The sequence below is a fragment of the Carassius carassius genome, chromosome 32, assembly GCF_963082965.1.
Source record: "Carassius carassius chromosome 32, fCarCar2.1, whole genome shotgun sequence".
Classification (NCBI taxonomy): Eukaryota; Metazoa; Chordata; class Actinopteri; order Cypriniformes; family Cyprinidae; genus Carassius; species Carassius carassius.
The window spans coordinates 29,914,745-29,932,893 of NC_081786.1; the positions used below are offsets into that span (position 1 = coordinate 29,914,745).

Here is an 18,149-nt window from a genome sequence, read left to right on the forward strand (position 1 = left end):
TTCTATTATTAAAAGATTATTAGGGTGCATGTACTGTGAATGTTGAACAGTAGCGGACTGGGACAGTAAATCAGGCCGGGAATTTGACTCCACCCCAGGCCACCTCTGTTGCTGCACATGCATTGACTGCTCTGACTCAAAACCTGAACTGTCTTTTTCAACAGCATGCGCACTCGCAGCACTAGTGCTACTGTTTACTTCGTCACCTTCAAAATAAATAAATAAGCATTGTACACCAGGCTACATATAGTAAGCTAGAAATGGAAACATTTCCGGTCAAATTTGCCACTAGAAAAATTATTTATCCCCATATGTAAAACAGTGTGCTAGTTTGTCATTTTAAAACTTCTATCATTATATATATTTGTAATATATATATATATATATATTTATATATAATAGAATTTATCTATTGTAAGTTGCTTTGAATGAAAGCGTCCATCTGCCAAATGATTACGTAAATATTAGGGTGGAACAGTTCAACTTTTTCACAGTTCGGTTTGTTTTACGGTTTTAGAATCGCGGTTTCGGTACCGTTGTATGTGCTATGTTTATGGAAAAACTAAACTTTAAAAAAAATTATTTTTACAAATTTTATTTATCATATTATTAATAATATTCTAACAACAAGCAACAGCACAAATAAATACAATAGAGTAAAGATACAAATAAAATAAACTTACTTTCAGGCTTTTTTAGGGAGGTCTAGCATTAGTTTTTATGTACAGAAAATGAATAATCAAATGTAAAACAGCATTGCATTTTGGACTATAAATTAAAGATTATTCTTTATTAAAGTTACAAAAGCTTTTCAATCAAGATCAGTGAGTGATGTCTTTGTTGTTGCTGTTCGATTAATATAAAGACTGTCACTTTAAGAGAATGCACTGATCCAGTGTTCGTATTAGTATTGAACAAGAGTGAATGGTTTGTCCAGGGTTTTTTTTATTTTAACGCTATTGTTGTAATGTCTGGGAACCCAGAATGCTCATCCATCAACAGAAACATACATTATCTGAACCCTGTTTGTTTTACGTGTTATTTATAGTAAACCATATTACAGATGCTTTGTCAAATTTAAGCTGAACAGCGGGCCCAGCGCGTGCTTCTCCCAGTGTGTGGAGAACCGAGCGGTTCTGTTTTTTCAGTGAACTGTCCCATCCCTAGTAAATATAAATGCAATTCTGACCGACCTGCACCCTTACTGGCGAATATGGCTGGGATTTTGCAACAACTTGCTGCGTCTGTGGCCAGGGCTTTTCTCCTTTTCATACGTTCCCTCTCTGCTCCTCCTTTGCGTTTACGCTCCATTTTTTTGCGCGATTTTCTAAGATAAAGCCTGCCTCTGGATATAGTCAATTAGGCAGTGCTTCGCTGATGTTTAGTCGTGTGGTGGTGTCATTTACCCTCCGTGATCGCCTGATTCGTAGATTCATAAGTCCGTCAATTAATTTTTAGTTGCATACCAGCCTATTGCACGTCAGGCTGATTGACTGCACAGCGGTAGCCGGCAGACCAGAATGACCGTCAGGCCACCGGGAAATGTCCCGGTGCTCCCGATGGCCAGTCCGCCCCTGATGTTGAACCATTTTTTTTTTTAAATCTGAATCGTTTTAAAGTTCTTTTTGCTACATTTGTACAATTCTTGCATGGAAAAACAGCATGCAGATTTGGATTGTGATAAGACTGAGGAAATAATGGCAGAATTTTATTTTATTTATTTATTTTTTTTTTGTAAATTATTTATTTATATTTAAAGAAAGTATAATATCTGAACCATAAAAACATACAATATAAAACTGCTACAATATGAATATTTTATTATGAAATGGAAAACCACACACTGCTAGATATAATGATAAACAATAGTATGCAAACTAACGTACATGATAAATAAGTATATTGTCAAAATTTGAGGGAACTGCTTTTACATGCAATATAATGTTTTTATCTGTAAATGTCAATATTTCACTTAATATACAGCTAAATTATACTTATTTACATCTTTTTAAAATCATTATTACAGATGTTTCATGAGACACCCCACATCTGAAACGCAACAGTCAAATCCACATTAAAACACAAATTATAACTGCTTTTCATAGCTTGGAACATCTGAACAAAAAACACAGCACACTTTTGTCTACAGTGGCATTATGAAATCAAAATATATTACATTAAAACCCCAAATCCAAACTATTAATAAACAAGCCTATTCCAAAGACAACATGAAACAAACTTGCTGGCGTACACACGCATTTCAGTCAACAGCAAAATATTTTTTTTATTTTTCATCTAAAGCTGACAATTGACTTATAAAAAGGAACATTTATGATTGATGCTTACGATAAATGAACAGCATGAGTCCACACATGAAGCATCCTGTAGGTGGTGCTCTCTGTTTACAGGTAGGAAGTTGATTTGAAATCCTCAGGAACATCGCTGTCCAGTTTGCAGATGACTTTGTAGATGGCTTTCTTCCAGGAGGGGTCCGAGTCTTTGGAGAGGGAAATGGCACTAAAGAACTCCTGAAGAGTGACTTCAGCAACCTCCAGGAACCTGTCTGGAACCTGACGGACATTAACAACACATATCAATGACTGAAACACTACACACAGCCATAATTAGTGCTGTTAGTTAATCCTCACTAGTACTAGTGCTTATAGTGATGTGATGAAATCCCTATCAGCGAGTGTGTAAGTGCAGCGTTTGAGCTCCAGAAATGAGTGATTCCTCAGATCATGCGTGTTAATGAGAGTCTGCCGATACTGTACTAAGTGATTAGACACACCATTTTTACCAGAAAACAGCAATCACCTAACAACCACCCAGAATACCCTAGCAACCACCTAACAGCCACCCAGAATGCCTTAGCAACCACCCAACAGCAAACCCAGAACACACTAGCATAGAAAGAACCCTAGCAACAACCTAAAATGCTTTAACTTCCACCCAAAACACATTAGTTTAGAAACCACCTAACTCTGCATAAGCTATTACTCAGGCAACCAATAATGATCTAGCAACCATCTAACAACCACCCAGAACACGCTAACCTAGAAACCACATAATAACACCTAGCAACCACCCAGAAAACCCTAGCAACAACATAAAATGCTTTAACAACCACCCAGAACACATTAGTTTAGAAACCACCTAACTGTGCATTAGCAATCACACAGGCAACCAAGAATGCCCTAGCAACCACTAAACAACCACCCAGAAAACACTAACCTAGAAGCCACCTAACAACACTTCTCAATATTATTAACTTGTTGTTATCTTTAGGTTAAGTCTGACATCATAGCAAATAAATGGCACTTTTTAAAATTATAAATGACTTGCTTCTTGCGTCAGATCAAGGCTGCATCTCATTGCTAGTTTTACCTAATGATTAGTGCAGCATTTAACACTACAGATCATGACATACTCATAGATCGATTACAAAACTATACAGGTATTCAAGGGCAGGCTTTGAGATGGTTTAGATCCTATATGTGCGATAACTACCACTTTGTTTATTTAAATGGGGAATCACCTCAATTATCACCAGTAAAATATTGAGTGCTGCAAGGATCTGTCCTAGGCCCTCTGCTACTTTCAGTATACATGTTGCCCCTTGGTAATGTTATTAGAAAAGCTGGGATTAGTTTCCACTGTTATGCTGATGATAATCAACTATATATATATCAACAAAACCAGATTAAACTATTATCTAAGCTAACAGAGTGTGTTAAAATGTAAAAGATTGGATGACCAATAATCTTCTCCTATTAAATTCAGATAAGACAGAGATATTACTTATTGGACCAAAAAAAAAAAAAAACAGTACACAGAATCTCTTGGATTACAATTTGCATCTAGATTGATGTACTGTTACTTCCTCTACAGTCAAAAATCTGGGTGTTATATTAGCCAGCAACTTGTCTTTTGAAAATCAAATTTCTCACGTTACCAAAACTGCATTCTTCCATCTTAGAAACATTGCCAAGCTACGAAACATGTTGTCTGTTTCTGATGCAGAAAAGCTAGTTCATGCATCCATGACCTCTAGACTGGACTATTGTAATGCACTTCTACGTGGTTGTCCTGCTTCTTCAATAAACAAGCTACAGGTAGTCCAAAATGCAGCGGCCTTACCAGGTCAAGAAAAATTGATCATATAACCCCAATTTAACAGTCTCTGCACTGGATACCTATTAAGTTCCTTATCAGTTACAAAATATTACTACTTACTTATAAGGCCCTTAACGGTCTAGCTCCTGCGTACCTAACTAATCTTCTAGAACACTATGATCAATCACGCTCCCTAAGGTTGCAAAACTCTGGACTCTTGGTAGTTCCCAGGATAGCAAAGTCCACTAAAGGACGTTGAGCTTTTTCACATTTCGTACATTTCGGGATTGCATCCTGAGGCAACTAGGAATTACACAAGCTTCAGTCTGGATCCACCCCTTAGGAAGATCTGGGATGAGCGAACTCCTGAGATAAGATAATGCCAACCCCCCAGAAGACCTCAGATGATGGTAACACTGGAAAAACATATAAAACTACCAAATATTGCTTAATCGCAATGTTTTATCACGATCACAACATATAATCATTGCACTTAATAGTGTTCACCGTCTGTTTGATTATGTGTCATTTGTCAACTGTCATGTGTCAACTGAATGATTCTTACTTTACATTTCTGCCATAGTCACCACTAATAACCTATTCCTAAATATAATGTAGAAACATGAATATTTTCTGTAAAGCTGCTTTGCAACGATTGGTATCATGGAAAGCGGTATACAAATTTAATTGAATTTAATTGAACAACACCTTTGCAACCAGCTAGAATGCCCTGGCTATCACTTAACAACCACCCAGAACACACTAGCCTAGAAACCACCTAACAACACATTAGTAACCACCTAGAATGCCTTAGCAACAACCACCCAGAACACACTAGCCTAGAAACCACCTAACAACACATTAGTAACCACCTAGAATGCCTTAGCAACAACCACCCAGAACACACAAGAGACAGCTGTAGCTGCAGCTCAGCCTCAGTGACTGAGGTCAGTGTTGAGATCTGTGCATTTCCTTCCAACGGCTGATAGAGTACGGCGATGTGAAGCATCACGCACACTTACTGCCCGAGTCAACATTGTCAGGCCCTTGATCTCAACGCAGGATCTTTAATACTCTCGTTGTATGTGCAACGCTTCTTTGTTCACAGTGGCAATAAAGCAAATACAATGTCAGAATCATTAGGAGAGTACTGTGGATGAACGCTTTGATTTTTTGCAGCCTGTTGCTTCGAACTTAACTGCTCGGAAAATGCATGAAAGAACCCGGTTCCCATCGCAGGAATTCAGGCAGCGCTTCACACCCTTTGAAGGACCCGGCTTGGGTGTGAGAGTGGATCTATCCACTGGCATTATTTCCCCAAGAGTAGCTCCGCTCACTGTTGACACGTTTGTCTCTCGTGCACCTCCAGACACAAAAGCGAGCCCTGGGAAAGGAATGTCTTGGTGCTGAGGTAAAGACAACTGTCTCCGCTCATTCCCATCGTCCGGCCCGCCACTCTTGGGATTTCTGGCTTCTTTCGCATCAGTAGCAATCCAAACGGCATTCAGGCGTGGCCTGGCCGTAATCTCAAGTTGTTTTAGCAGATGCTGCAGCTTCCTCTTCCCACAGTTTGAGGCAGCAGAGCCGGACTCTGGGATAATGGGGTCTACGGCCGGGCAGCTACAGGTGCAGCTCCACACACAGGTCAGAGCGAGGACAGCTGGCCAGTCCAGGCTTGTTTATGCCAGATTACCAGCTAAAATTCATCATAATGTGTAGCTGGTTGAGAAGCCTTGTTGGGATCACCAACACACCAGCATGACATGATGCAGATCAGCATTCATGACTTTTGCATGTTCATTTAAGCAACCAGGTTCAGTGTCCATTAAGCTCAGTCGACAGCATTTATGGTTAATAATGATTACTACACTGAATTAATTTTGGCTCATGCATTCCTAAAAAAAAAAAAAAAGAAGCAAAAATCTATTTACATTGAGCTATTAGCAATTAAATTAAAAGAAGCAAATATGTAGACATCAATATCCAGCTTTTTTGTAACCATTTGTAAATTTTATGGTCCTGGCTTCCGGTCTCATCCGCTTCCAGCTATTTTTACCTGTGCAAAACAGCTTGTTTAGCTGCTTTATATTGAAAATTGATTTGTCTTGCCATATTATTACAATGTATTATCTTAATTATGAACACTGGTTTATTGTGCAACCAGTTTTACTGTTTACCGCGCGTTGTTATTCTTCTCATTATTTCCATACGGCGGCTAATGAACCAGATGTCTTGCACATTTACAGAAAACAGCTTACTTCCACATCAGAAAGAAGGATAGATAGTCAATATTTCAATAGTATAGCCACAAAATGCACAAAGTATACATATTCTTTTAGTGTGATAATAATTTGAAAACCATTTCTAAAGTTATATCCAGTTTTACTACTATATGACTACTCAATGCCGTAAACCCTGAAATAAACATGAAAATGAGAATTTAAACAGCTGTAAAGACAGGTTATAACAGAATAATTCATTTTTAAATAATAAATATGTACTTTTTTAAAACCTAAACTGAGTTCACAGTGTCACTTCTAACCTTGGAGATTAAAAAAATAATCAACATTATATAACAAATGCTGTCTGAAGTTTACTCGTACTAGAATATTGCTTTAATTCAGCTCATTTGATCATGCCAAGACTGTAATTCTCTCAGCTGTTTAACACATCTCACCATGTTGACATCCATTCCACAGAAAGTCAAGGCAGTATATTCAGATTTTGACTGGGCCTACTTAGTTCTAGCAAACATAAATTATTATATTATTTATATGTACGTATTTGCTCTGCGACATGGCGACTCGTGTAGAGGTGTATGTACCTGGAAGTCGTTGGCTTTGTTGTAGTGCATGTTGAGGGAGCGGAAGAGCTCGGACTCTCTGGTGACAGATATGTCTTTGACATCATTCACGCCGTCTATGATGGCCTGACGAGCGAACTTCTCCATCTGGATGTAGTAGAACTCTCTGAAGTTACTGAACCACTTGATCAGCTGAGACGTGATGCAGCGATTGAACTGAAAACAGTGTCAGATGAATGTTAATGTCAAAGAACAACAAAAACACCATCCATATGTTGATTCATACAGTCAAACCAAAAATTATTCAGACACCCGATATAATTTTTTTGGTTGGTGCAGGACACTATAGTTAATTTATGTAATTGAGAATAGCGAAATAAAGTAAACTGTGAGTGACATATCAATCCCAAAAACGACACCATACAGTGTTTTATCTTGAATTGCTAATGCGATCTTTTACACCACAGACTGGACAAAGTGAAGCATTGCTTGGTAAATGGTTGAGCTAAATTGGTTTTATCTAATTGTGTAATTAAATTTAACAGCTGACTCAACCGAACCCATAAGAAAGTTTTCTATCAAAGTTATCTGACATTAATCTGTTCTGACACAGTTCAACTCTTGAGTTCTCGTCATATTTTATTACCATTTTCTAAACTATAGTGAATAAACTGTGATGTAATGTGAAAAATGTTGAAGGTGTCTGAATACATTTTGGTTTGACTGTGGGTTGAAGCTTATAACTGAGTAATCTCTCTAGTGGTGCTAAAAAAAGTAAATAAGTAGATTGTTATTGTTCTTATTCTTGCAATGATGGTGTAAAGCATTTGCTTTTTCTAAACTATTTTCAGCAACACATGTCTGTTTAATCAGCTGTAGTGTTTCTCTCTGTCTTCCCATCAGCCCTGTTATTATAACTGCTCATCCGACAACACAGGGGCAGAGAGAGCTAACACCTGCCCAGGGGCTCAAAGACGCTTCTTCACGCAGAGTGTGAGAAACAGCAGAGCGCGAGACGTCCTTCTGAGTGACTTCAGCTGACGGGAATGGGATCGGACACTGGGATTATCCCAGGCTTTGTGTGCTGTGACTTCCCACCGAAGGGTGACGCTCAGATCTCAGGGGTCTCACAGGAGACCAGTGTTCACAGACCTCCACGTGTGTCTTCTGCAGTCATCCTGATGCACTGGGAGATTGTTTTCTGCCTTATTTGAGTATCATTCGCTTCCTTAAACGTCATGGATTTGTATCGTTCTATACTTTATGCTACACTGTTGTAGGGACATACAGTGGTGGCCAAAATGAGTATTTTCAGCAGATAAAAAATGGTTTGAAGTCACTTATTTCTATAGTTTGCTGTAAACTATAGGAAATATAAATTTTATGTAAGTCTGTAAGTAAATAATACAATTTTAATGTAGAATGTACTTCAAGTACACTTTGATTTTTCAATAACATATTGTTGAGGTATGTTTAACAAGACAGTTTCACTATTAATGTTTAATTTGTTTAAAGTGTTAGTTGCCATTTCCTTGGAATTTTCTAGCAATTTCTGAGTTAATATTCTTTTTACACCATTGTTTTGGTGTAAGAATAATAATAATAATAATACAATTATTAAAGGTTTATTTTAAGGAATATCACACTTTCTCTTCCACATTTTAATTTTAACAGTAAAATATTTAAGAATTTTAATTTTATTACATTTTTAACCACCAATTTTTACATCACCACCAATAATAATAATAATAATAAAAATAAAAAAATAATTTAAAAAACTTTTAGGGGCCTATGATCATGGAAATGTTAATAAATTATTAATTTGTTAAAGTTTTATAAATATTATTAATTAGAAATTAATAATTAATTCGAAATTATACTTTTAAAATTAAAATTAATAGTAAACATTTAAAAAAAAAAAATTAATAGTAAAATACTTTTCCTATTAAAATTAAAGAGTATTTAGAATAAATTTATGTAAAATGTAAAAAGGCAAAAAGTACCCAGAGAGAATTTCCAAATCTACAACATTTCCCCTTTATTCTCAAATAAACATGTAATACACCAGTAAGAACATTTGGGGTTCCTCAGAGGACAGTTCAGTGATTTTAACTGTATTTGAATTGGTTACATATAAAAGTCTAGCAGTTTTACTGTGCTTCATGTACACTTAAAAAAGATAGTTTTCTAGAAAGATGATTTATCATCTAGGCTTCATCAGTAATAATTCATGTTCAGACTTACATAGGTTTTCTCAAGCTCAGTAATTCAGTCACAACCACACACTGAGTTTCCTCACACTAAATTATCACTAGGATGTGGTTTAGTGATATTTGCTGTCTGAGGTCATTTACTAGTAACTTAGGTCACTTTCAAAAATTTACTGGTTTCCAAATTTACGTTTCTTCAACTATGTGCATTTTATTACAAGACACAGAATCTAAGTGAACCATAATGCTATACAATGTAGCGCTTAAGGCTTTGACTTAGGGTTAGTAATTATATAATATGTAATAATTCATGGTACTTAGCAAGTACATATTTAAGATTTGTGACCCTGGAGCACAAAAGTAGTCACTGGGGTATATTTGAAGCAATAGACAAAAATACATTGTACGAGTCAAAATTATGATTTTTCTTTTATGATAAAGTCATTAGGATATTAAGTAAAGATCATGCTCCATGAAGATAGTTTGTAAACTTACTATCATAAATATATCAAAACTTAATTGTTGATTAGTAATATGCATTGCTAAGAACTTCATTTGGAAAACTTTAAAGATGATTTTCTCAATATTTAGATTTTATTGCTCCGTCAGATTTTCAAATAGTTGTATCTCGTCCAAATATTGTCCTCCTAACAAATCCATTTGGATAGATCAATGGAAATATGATTTATTCAGCTTTCAGATGGTGTATATATATATATGTGTGTGTATCACTAATCTAACAGAGATGCTTCAGTGTCTGGTCACTGCACTAGTATTTGAAAGTTAATGTGTATAAACGAAAAAAAAAAGAAACCCTGACTCTACGTGTTCAACAGGGATTCATGAGATAACAGGCGAGCGCTCAGATCTGTCCTGTTGTGTGGACTCATCACAACACTTGTGCCTCAGGACACGTCACGCACTCACAGGACGTGTGTGTTGTTGTAGGGCCTGTCCTGCGCTCAGCGCTCTGCTATTGTGTGTGCTGAAAGCTGGCGAGCTGAAGGGTTAACGCTGAATAGAGGAGGTTGTGCTCCTCTCCGCCGCCTCTTTTGTCTCCTTTTGCTGACTTGAGAAACTCCTCTTTTAACTTTGTCTATGGTTAAACCAGCAATTCAGGAATTGCCACCCCAACATTCAGGAATATTTGCTCAAGCGTCTAAATAAATGTTCATATGCCGTATTCTTCCCAAAGCAACAGAACCCATATTTCTGAATTCACAAGTAAACAATCCGTTACCATCCAAACTCTTATCAATGCACTGATTAACTGGGTGAATATCATCTTATTTATTGTTCTTAAATAATATTAATAATATTTAATTATTTACAAATATTATTTATTCAAATAATCAGGTAGCTTTGACCCCAGATCGTAACTGTTTATTAGGATAGAAAATATTTGTGAATAATAATAAATAAGACAATTCATATTAAAAAAAAAAAAAAAATAAATAAAAAAAAAAAATATATATATATATATATATATATATATAAAATAAAAAGTGATATTTAGAATATTTATCATATTAAACAGATGAACAGATTGTCCTATTAAGATCACTTTAGTGCGAGCAGAAATACACAAGATATAAAAGACCTAAAGGAAACAGGCCTGTGTGTGAAACATTAGCATTAACAGAGAGAGATTCAGACCTTGACATCAGGGAAGAAGTTCTTGAGCAGATTGGAGCTCGGGTAGCGTGTGTAGAAGAACATCAGCTTGGCTTTCTTCAGATGGTTTGGGCTCAGACCTTCCTGGATGTGAGGAGAGTCAAGGCCTCAAAAACCTTCTTTGAAGATCTGGCGATCAAAGCGGCTCACCCTTCATGTATAAATCAACTCACAGAGCTCACCTGCATTTTAACAATCAAACAGCATTAACACGTCCCCAAACAAATGAGCATCAATATGTCCAATCCATCGGTCGAACTGAACAGCGCTGTGTCGATTAAGACACGACAGCATGTTCTTCCTAGAACAATTAGATTAAGGACTTGACTTAGTTTGCTCCATATATCTTCCTGTAGGCAAGGATGGAGAGATCAGCTTACGCCCTTTATTTTCAAAGTTTCTTTCTTAAAACAGAGCCACAGTTTGCGAGTTCACAAGCAAACGATGCTAGAAAAGCGTCTCCACATCAACTGCATCTATGCAATCTATTACTAACCCTTCGTTTTGAATGAGACAATCGTTCTGCCTCAACAAGAGCCACAGTACTGAAATAATTTCCGAAGCGTATTATATAAATCTAATGATGTTTAAAAGCCAAGCTTTCTGCATGCAGTGATTTCGTCACATTCACATAGGACACTCTGAGCATTGATGATGGTATATAATGACGGCTGAGAGCCTGCTTTTCACAAACAACCAACAGTGACCTCTCTCATCCACTCCAATCACATCCAGAGAGCAGAAACATGTTCCGCACCTTTTCAAGTCTAAAATCAGAGAGTTTCCAGAAGAGAAACTGTTGCTTTTTCTGCCTTTGAAAATTGGCTTTTGTTCCTAACAATTCTTATCAAAGCCTTGTATTCCTTTTTATTTGTCTTTTCCTGGACTTAAAGTCATTACCGAGCCCAGATTAAAGAAGATGCTACAATTTTCTTTGGGGTTACCGAGATCAAAGCAGAAATTCTCCTTGAAGTCTGCGTGAGTGGAACTGCTCAGCGCTGCACTCAATTCAGCGATTGTTCGCCGAGCTCGAGAGCTGCTGGTGTGTTCAGCAATATCTCAATGTTAACTACTATATATTAAATAAAAACTAAACAAAGAGGGGGATTTTTCAAAAGCAGCTGAAGCTAAACAAAGAACACAGTCCACAGAATAAAGAGCCTTCCTCTGACTCCTGAAACACATTCGCATGGAAAAAATCTTTATGATACTGTAGATATAGGAGAGAAAAATCAGTAAATGAAGATTCAATAGAGATGTTTCTCCTCGGATCTCGACAGTGTTTCTTACGGTTTCTGAAAGACTGCACTGTTTCTCAAACACTTCTGATCCGTGCTCTCCACACTCATTTATAACTCTGTAATCACACTGTATGACAACTCTGACTCATCTGTGTCTGTTTTCATGAAACACTTAACATTAGTGAACTAAATGAGTTCACAAGAACGATCAGTGAGCAATCTTCTACAGCATTTATTAATCGCTGTGAACTGACACAAACAAACAATCAATGCATGTATTTCTATTTGCTTGCATTAACCGATATTAATAAACACTTTAGAATAGTTTGTTCATTGTTAGTTAATGCATTAACTAATCTGTAAGTGTAAGTAAGTGTTACCATTTTTATTTTTACTAATGAATTGCAGAATAAATATCTGAGGGAAAAAAACATACTTCAAAAAACGAAGAACTCTTATGAGATATGAAAGAGCGACTTCTGAGCAACAATATTTTCCTCTTGAATTTATAATTTAATTGAATTGTTTTTGACATTTTTTGTGGTGTTTTGGTATTAAAGGGACAGTTCACCCTAATACAGTGATGATATTAAGTATTACGATGTTCTTAGACATTACTTCCACTGTGCAGACTAAAAAACACTGAAACATTTCTCGTAACAGCATCTTCTATGTTCCTCAGAAGGAAAAAAGGTCACATATTATAATTTGGGGACTATTTCTTACTATTAACTATTTATAAACTATTACTTTTGCCTTAATAAACTGCTTATGAATAATTAGTTTAGGTTTGGGTTGGATATATGGATCTAAAACATGGTCATGCAGAATAAGGCATTAATATGTGCTTTATAAGTACTACTATACAGCCAATGTCATTAGTGACCCTGGAGCACTAAAGCAGTCATGAGGCTCAAATCATCTGAAAGCTGAATAAATCATCTCTCCATTGATGTCTGGTTTGTGAGGAGGACAATATTTGTCTGAGATGCAACTATTTGAAAATCTGGAATCTGAGGGAGCAAAAATATCTAAATATTGAGAAAATCACCTTTAAAGTTGTTCAGATGAAGTTCTTAGCAATGCATATTACTAATCAAACATTAAGTTTTGATATATTTACAGTAGGACATTTACAAAATATCTTCATGAACATAATCTTTACTTAATATCCTAATGATTTTTGGCTTAAAAGAAAAATTTTTGTCTTATAGAAGGTATTGTTGACTATTGCTACAAATATACCCCAGAGACTACTTATGACTGCTTCTGTGCTCCAGGGACACAGATGCATTCTAATAAGCAGCTAGTTAATAATGATGAATTGCCCATTAAATACAGTGTGCTACAGGTTTGGAGTAAACGATGACAGAATGATCATTTTTGCATGCAATGCTAGACAGAAAGGATATATTGAGGGTCATGAAGGAGCTCCTCTCAGTCATGCTCTGCAGGTCTCCACACTCCATCTTGACGTGAGGAAGGCAGAGCGCGTCCACCGACACCAGTCCCGTCTGGTGCTGACCCAGATGCCCCGAGCTCAGCTTGGATCTCATGGCCAGGGTTTCCCAGGGACGCTCCATGGAGTCCGGCGAGGGCCTCTCCAGACAGAAGGAGGAGTGAGGGCCGTACTTCAGCAGGTGCTCCAGGATCTGGCTGTCGTGCAGAGGAGCGCTGTAGCCCATCTGGAAGGGCGTCTGGTGCAGCGGGAAAGGCCTCTTCACAGCCTGGCTCAGGGAAGGTTTCCGCACCACTAGGGACAAGGCTTCGGTCTGGTGCTCCGGGACGTGGCTCTCAAAGCAGTGCCTGCTCTTGACGTTTTCCTCAGAATCCGACAGATCCAAAGGGGAATCTTCTGGGATCCGCTTCTCGGTTCCCGAGCAGTCCGGACTGTGGCACGGGGATGACTGATTTACGAGAGTCGTGGAGAGCTTCTTGAAGACCGCATCGATGCTTTCGCTCACAGTCCTGGTCAGCTCGCATTTCAGAGTCTCTTTGAGGTTCTTCATCGCCGTGTCGGAGCCCAAACCACTGGTTTCCACTTTGACTTGGTCTTTGTACCCCCCATCCAGCCTCAGACTCGAGTGCTCTGACCTCGCATCTTCCCGTTCCTCGTTCTCCGAGTAACTCTGGTCGTGCACGTGCGAGATCTTCTCCTGGAGCTGATGCAGGAGCCGCTGCATGCTTTGGAGCTGCTCCTTGAGTCTGTGGCACTCCTGGTCTTTGCTGGTCTTGGTGTTGGACTGACTGGGCTCCTGGTGCTGCGGGAGCCTCTGCTTGCGTTTGTTCTCCTTCAGGAGGTCTCTTCTGCAGCGGACGGCTTCGCTCTCGCTCTCCGCTTCTCTGTCGGCGTTGGGCGAAGCAGCCATGCCTCGTATGATGTTCTCCACCCGGGCACGCTTGGCTTGGAGGTGCTCGTTTACAGACAGATCCTCGTCTTTGAAGGACATTCTGCTCTGCTCCTCTTGAGCAAAACCATCGGTGCTGTTGGACTCGGGGTCGAGCCCGCTGGTGTTTGCGGAGGGCAGGTAAAGGAGGTTGTTGTCCAGGGAGCTCAGTTTATTGTGAAGGGTTTTACGCAGGAGGTGAGATATGATGGAGCCGCTGTGGTAGGAAGCCAGAGGCTCGTCAAACGCACTTCTGCGGAAACAAGGGAGCAAGTGCTCGGCTTTGCTGCCGTCCATGCTGTGTGCAGACGGGTTCAGGTTCATCTTTTTCACACAATAATGAGCCTCAGAAATAGCTGATCTGTAATGCTATATGAAGAAGAAAAAAACTGAAATAAATTAGGCATTACAATAACTGTGCATTAAGCCCTCATATCTAGCTCCTACAATACATTACAACTCTGCATTAAGCCTCATATGTAGTTCCTACATTATTATCAACTGTATTAATGTATGCAAGATCGATGGAGCAAAATATTCAAACATATATTCATATTCATTCAGTGTTTTGTTGTTATATATTAAAATTATCCTGTTTCACTTTTTTAAACTGTTTCACGTTATGATTTCTCTACAAACGGATCAATCAGAAATTCTATAAAAAACAAGTAACATTAAAAATACAGAAGAAAAAAAGTGTATATATATATAAACACGTTTCATTCGTTTTCAATGAAAACTTCTTGTGACATTAATACATATTGTTTTTCTAATGCTCTCTGTATATTAATCTGAATATAGCTTATATGAATACGGTTTCTAACTCTCTTCATACTTTTAATGTAAATGTCCAATGTTAACAAGAATATGAAACTTACTTAAATATCTGAGTGCGTGTCTTCTGTCTGTCGTTTCATATGTTTATACTTTTCATATTAGTTTTATAATTAAGAATGACACCGATCATATAGCAAAGATATATATAAAAAGAGCTTAGACAATAAAAGCGTCAGTTACATGAGAGAAACTTCAGGAGATGACGAGGCTTACCTGTTGCTCTGGAGACGCTTGACTGACAGTGTGTCCTCGGCGCGCGCTCTCCTCTCAGTCCAGTCAGGTGGGCGTGGCTGAGCCGTCCTTCATTAACATACCAGCCAATCAGAAACGGAACACGAATGCCCATGGATAACTAGAAAGAGCGCCTCCTTATTTTAATTTTACTTTGAACCTTTCGCTATTGTCACATCTATATCATATTTCACAAAGTCTAAATAAGTTTGTTTTGTTTGTTATGTATTATATATTTTCGTTCATTTAAGTGTTTTGTTAATTTTTGTTTTTGGAATTATAAGCTATAAGGCGTTAGCTTCCTGCTTCTCATAAAAAATAACCACAAATAATAAAATAAAAATATTAAGTATGCTAGTAATTTATATATATATATATAATATATATTTTTTAAGTCAATTGTATACTCAGTATATATATATATATATATATATATATATATATATATATATATATATATATATATATATATATATATTTAAATATATATATATATATATATATACTGAGTATACAATTGACTTAAAAATTAGGAATATGGTAAATTTACTAATTATATATGGGAAATTCTTCATCCACAAATGTGGCTGGGCAGTGAAATATATATATATATATATACACACACACACACACACACACACACACACACACACACACTACTCATTTTACAGTAGAAATAGGTCACTAACTTTATACATTAGAAGAAATAACAAAGCGAACATTTTTTTTTAATTGTTATAAAGCCTTGAATCTATTATTTGAATAATTTGTAACTATCTGTACTTGTTATGGACATGTGCTTTTGTTGCTTTCTTATTTCATTTTCTTTTTTTATTTCTTTGTTTATGATTATATTTATTTTGATGCAAGTTATGTTGTTGCCATTGTATGTTCGTTGTTCTAAAGATTGCACTAAAACGAATATATATATATATATATATATATAAATATATATATATATATATATATATATATATATATATATATATATATATATATATATATATACACGAGTAACACAAGTGGCAAATTAATGGTACATTCCATTCACCCCTCTCTGACTCATCATGGTATGCTCCGCGCAGTTTCCGGTTGGCGGCGGCGCTGTTTCCGTTGCTGTGGTGCGTGCGGTCCTCCCGAAGACATGTTGTCCCGTTCCCGCTGTGTCACCTGGAGCCTCGGCCGCTCGATCAGCGCCCTGCGTCAGGTAATGTGTGTGTGTGACCGCTGTGTGTGCGGTGGGGGGTCCGGTAGACCGTTAACCGTCAGCGGAGCGGTAGGCCGCGGGCCCAAGGGCAGCAGGACACACCGAGAGAGAGACAGAGTGTGTGTTTACATCATTTTCATCACATCTACATCATCTTCATCTACATCTTCATCTACATCTTCATCAGCCTCAGCCTCTCGTGTGTCATATGATAAGCTCTAAACAGACACTGTACATGAGTGAGGTGTGCTGTCAGAGTGATCACGTGATCGAGCTGTCACTGAGTAATAACAGATCTAGAGCACTGCCAGTGCTCGTGTTTGCTTTGTGTGTGCTGTCACAAACAGGTGAGTGCTGTCCGAGAGACAGTCAGGGTTGTTCTTATGTCTTCAGCTGCTGTTGGGTTATTACTGAGGAGGTCACAGACAGTGGCAGCTTTAATGCACAGATGTGTGTCCACAGGACAGATGTTCTGTCTGATCTGAACTCCTATTGTAACTTCTTATTATAACAGTATTCAGAGATGTGAGGGCATTTCACTACAGACGTGATCGAGCTGCAGCACAACAAACACAAAGCGCTCGTGAAAGATTTTTATGAGTCTAATACGTACAGCAGAAATGATAGCATATCTAAAGTAATACTCACACAGCACATATTCTGTGCTCGAAGGCCTCCTCGATTCTCTCTAGCACACACACATGGTTTTTCCCACTCTAAACTTGGCTTTTCCAAAATGTGCCCAGATCCTGGATTTAAAAATAGTGGGTGCATTTTTTTAATCCTCGCAATAAGTGGACAATATTTCATAATATGTCAGTCTTTCATCTTTTCGAATTTTAAATATTTGAAATAAGTGTGTTTAATTTGAACATCTCATACATCTTATTTGTAGTAATTTCTAATTTTACTAGAATTGTACTATGCATTAATGTATGCTTTTTTTTATCATTTTCAGATAACGTATTAAGCTTTATGTAAATGTCTATTCTGTTCTTACTCTAGAATGTGCGATTTAATGTTGTGTGAATTGTTTGTATGCGTGTTTGGGAAACAAAATAATATCTGAAGGTTGTTGTGTATGAATTATGAACCCATTACAGGATTATTGTTATGAACACCCCCCCCCACACACACACACACACCCACACAATTTTTTTCTCTTTACCAAAGATCTGCGTTTTTTAGAAAAAAAATTTTTAAATTAAATCTTATTGTCAAAAAAGCACAGAGCACAGGTAAAACAAATCATTGGATAGTTTTGTCAGAAATACCCTGCGCAGTTTAATGAACACGTGGAGGAAGAAACCGTGCTGATATTCAGTACAATAGCACTCTTGCTGGATGTGCCAATGCCTATAACAGTATTAGATTTACTAAAGAGTTTATGAAAACAATAAAATGTGGACGCATTATCACATTAAGTATTCTATTTTAATATAA

The 18,149-nt window shown here is 37.3% G+C and overlaps 2 protein-coding genes across 4 annotated transcripts in view; one reads left to right on the plus strand and one right to left on the minus strand.

Moving 5' to 3' along the window:
• Nucleotides 1-1,810: 1,810 nt before the first annotated feature.
• On the minus strand, nt 1,811-14,871 carry LOC132113323 (prospero homeobox protein 1-like). Its single transcript, XM_059521124.1, has 4 exons — nt 13,457-14,871; nt 10,786-10,893; nt 6,941-7,135; nt 1,811-2,570 (listed from the first exon to the last, which is right to left on the minus strand). Exons 1-4 carry the CDS (start codon nt 14,753-14,755, stop codon nt 2,403-2,405), a joined length of 1,770 nt encoding a protein of 589 aa, XP_059377107.1. The 5' UTR covers nt 14,756-14,871; the 3' UTR covers nt 1,811-2,402.
• Nucleotides 14,872-16,572: 1,701 nt separating this feature from the next.
• The window catches only part of LOC132113097 (dihydrolipoyllysine-residue succinyltransferase component of 2-oxoglutarate dehydrogenase complex, mitochondrial-like), a 58,073-nt gene continuing 56,496 nt past the window's right edge, over nt 16,573-18,149 (plus strand). For all 3 annotated transcript variants that reach the window (XR_009425078.1, XM_059520922.1, XM_059520921.1), the window contains exon 1: nt 16,573-16,706. Coding sequence is in view for 2 of the 3 variants with exons in the window: in XM_059520922.1 (XP_059376905.1) it covers nt 16,644-16,706 (63 nt within the window). In the remaining variant the exon portion in view is untranslated. The remainder of the gene's footprint in view (nt 16,707-18,149) is intronic.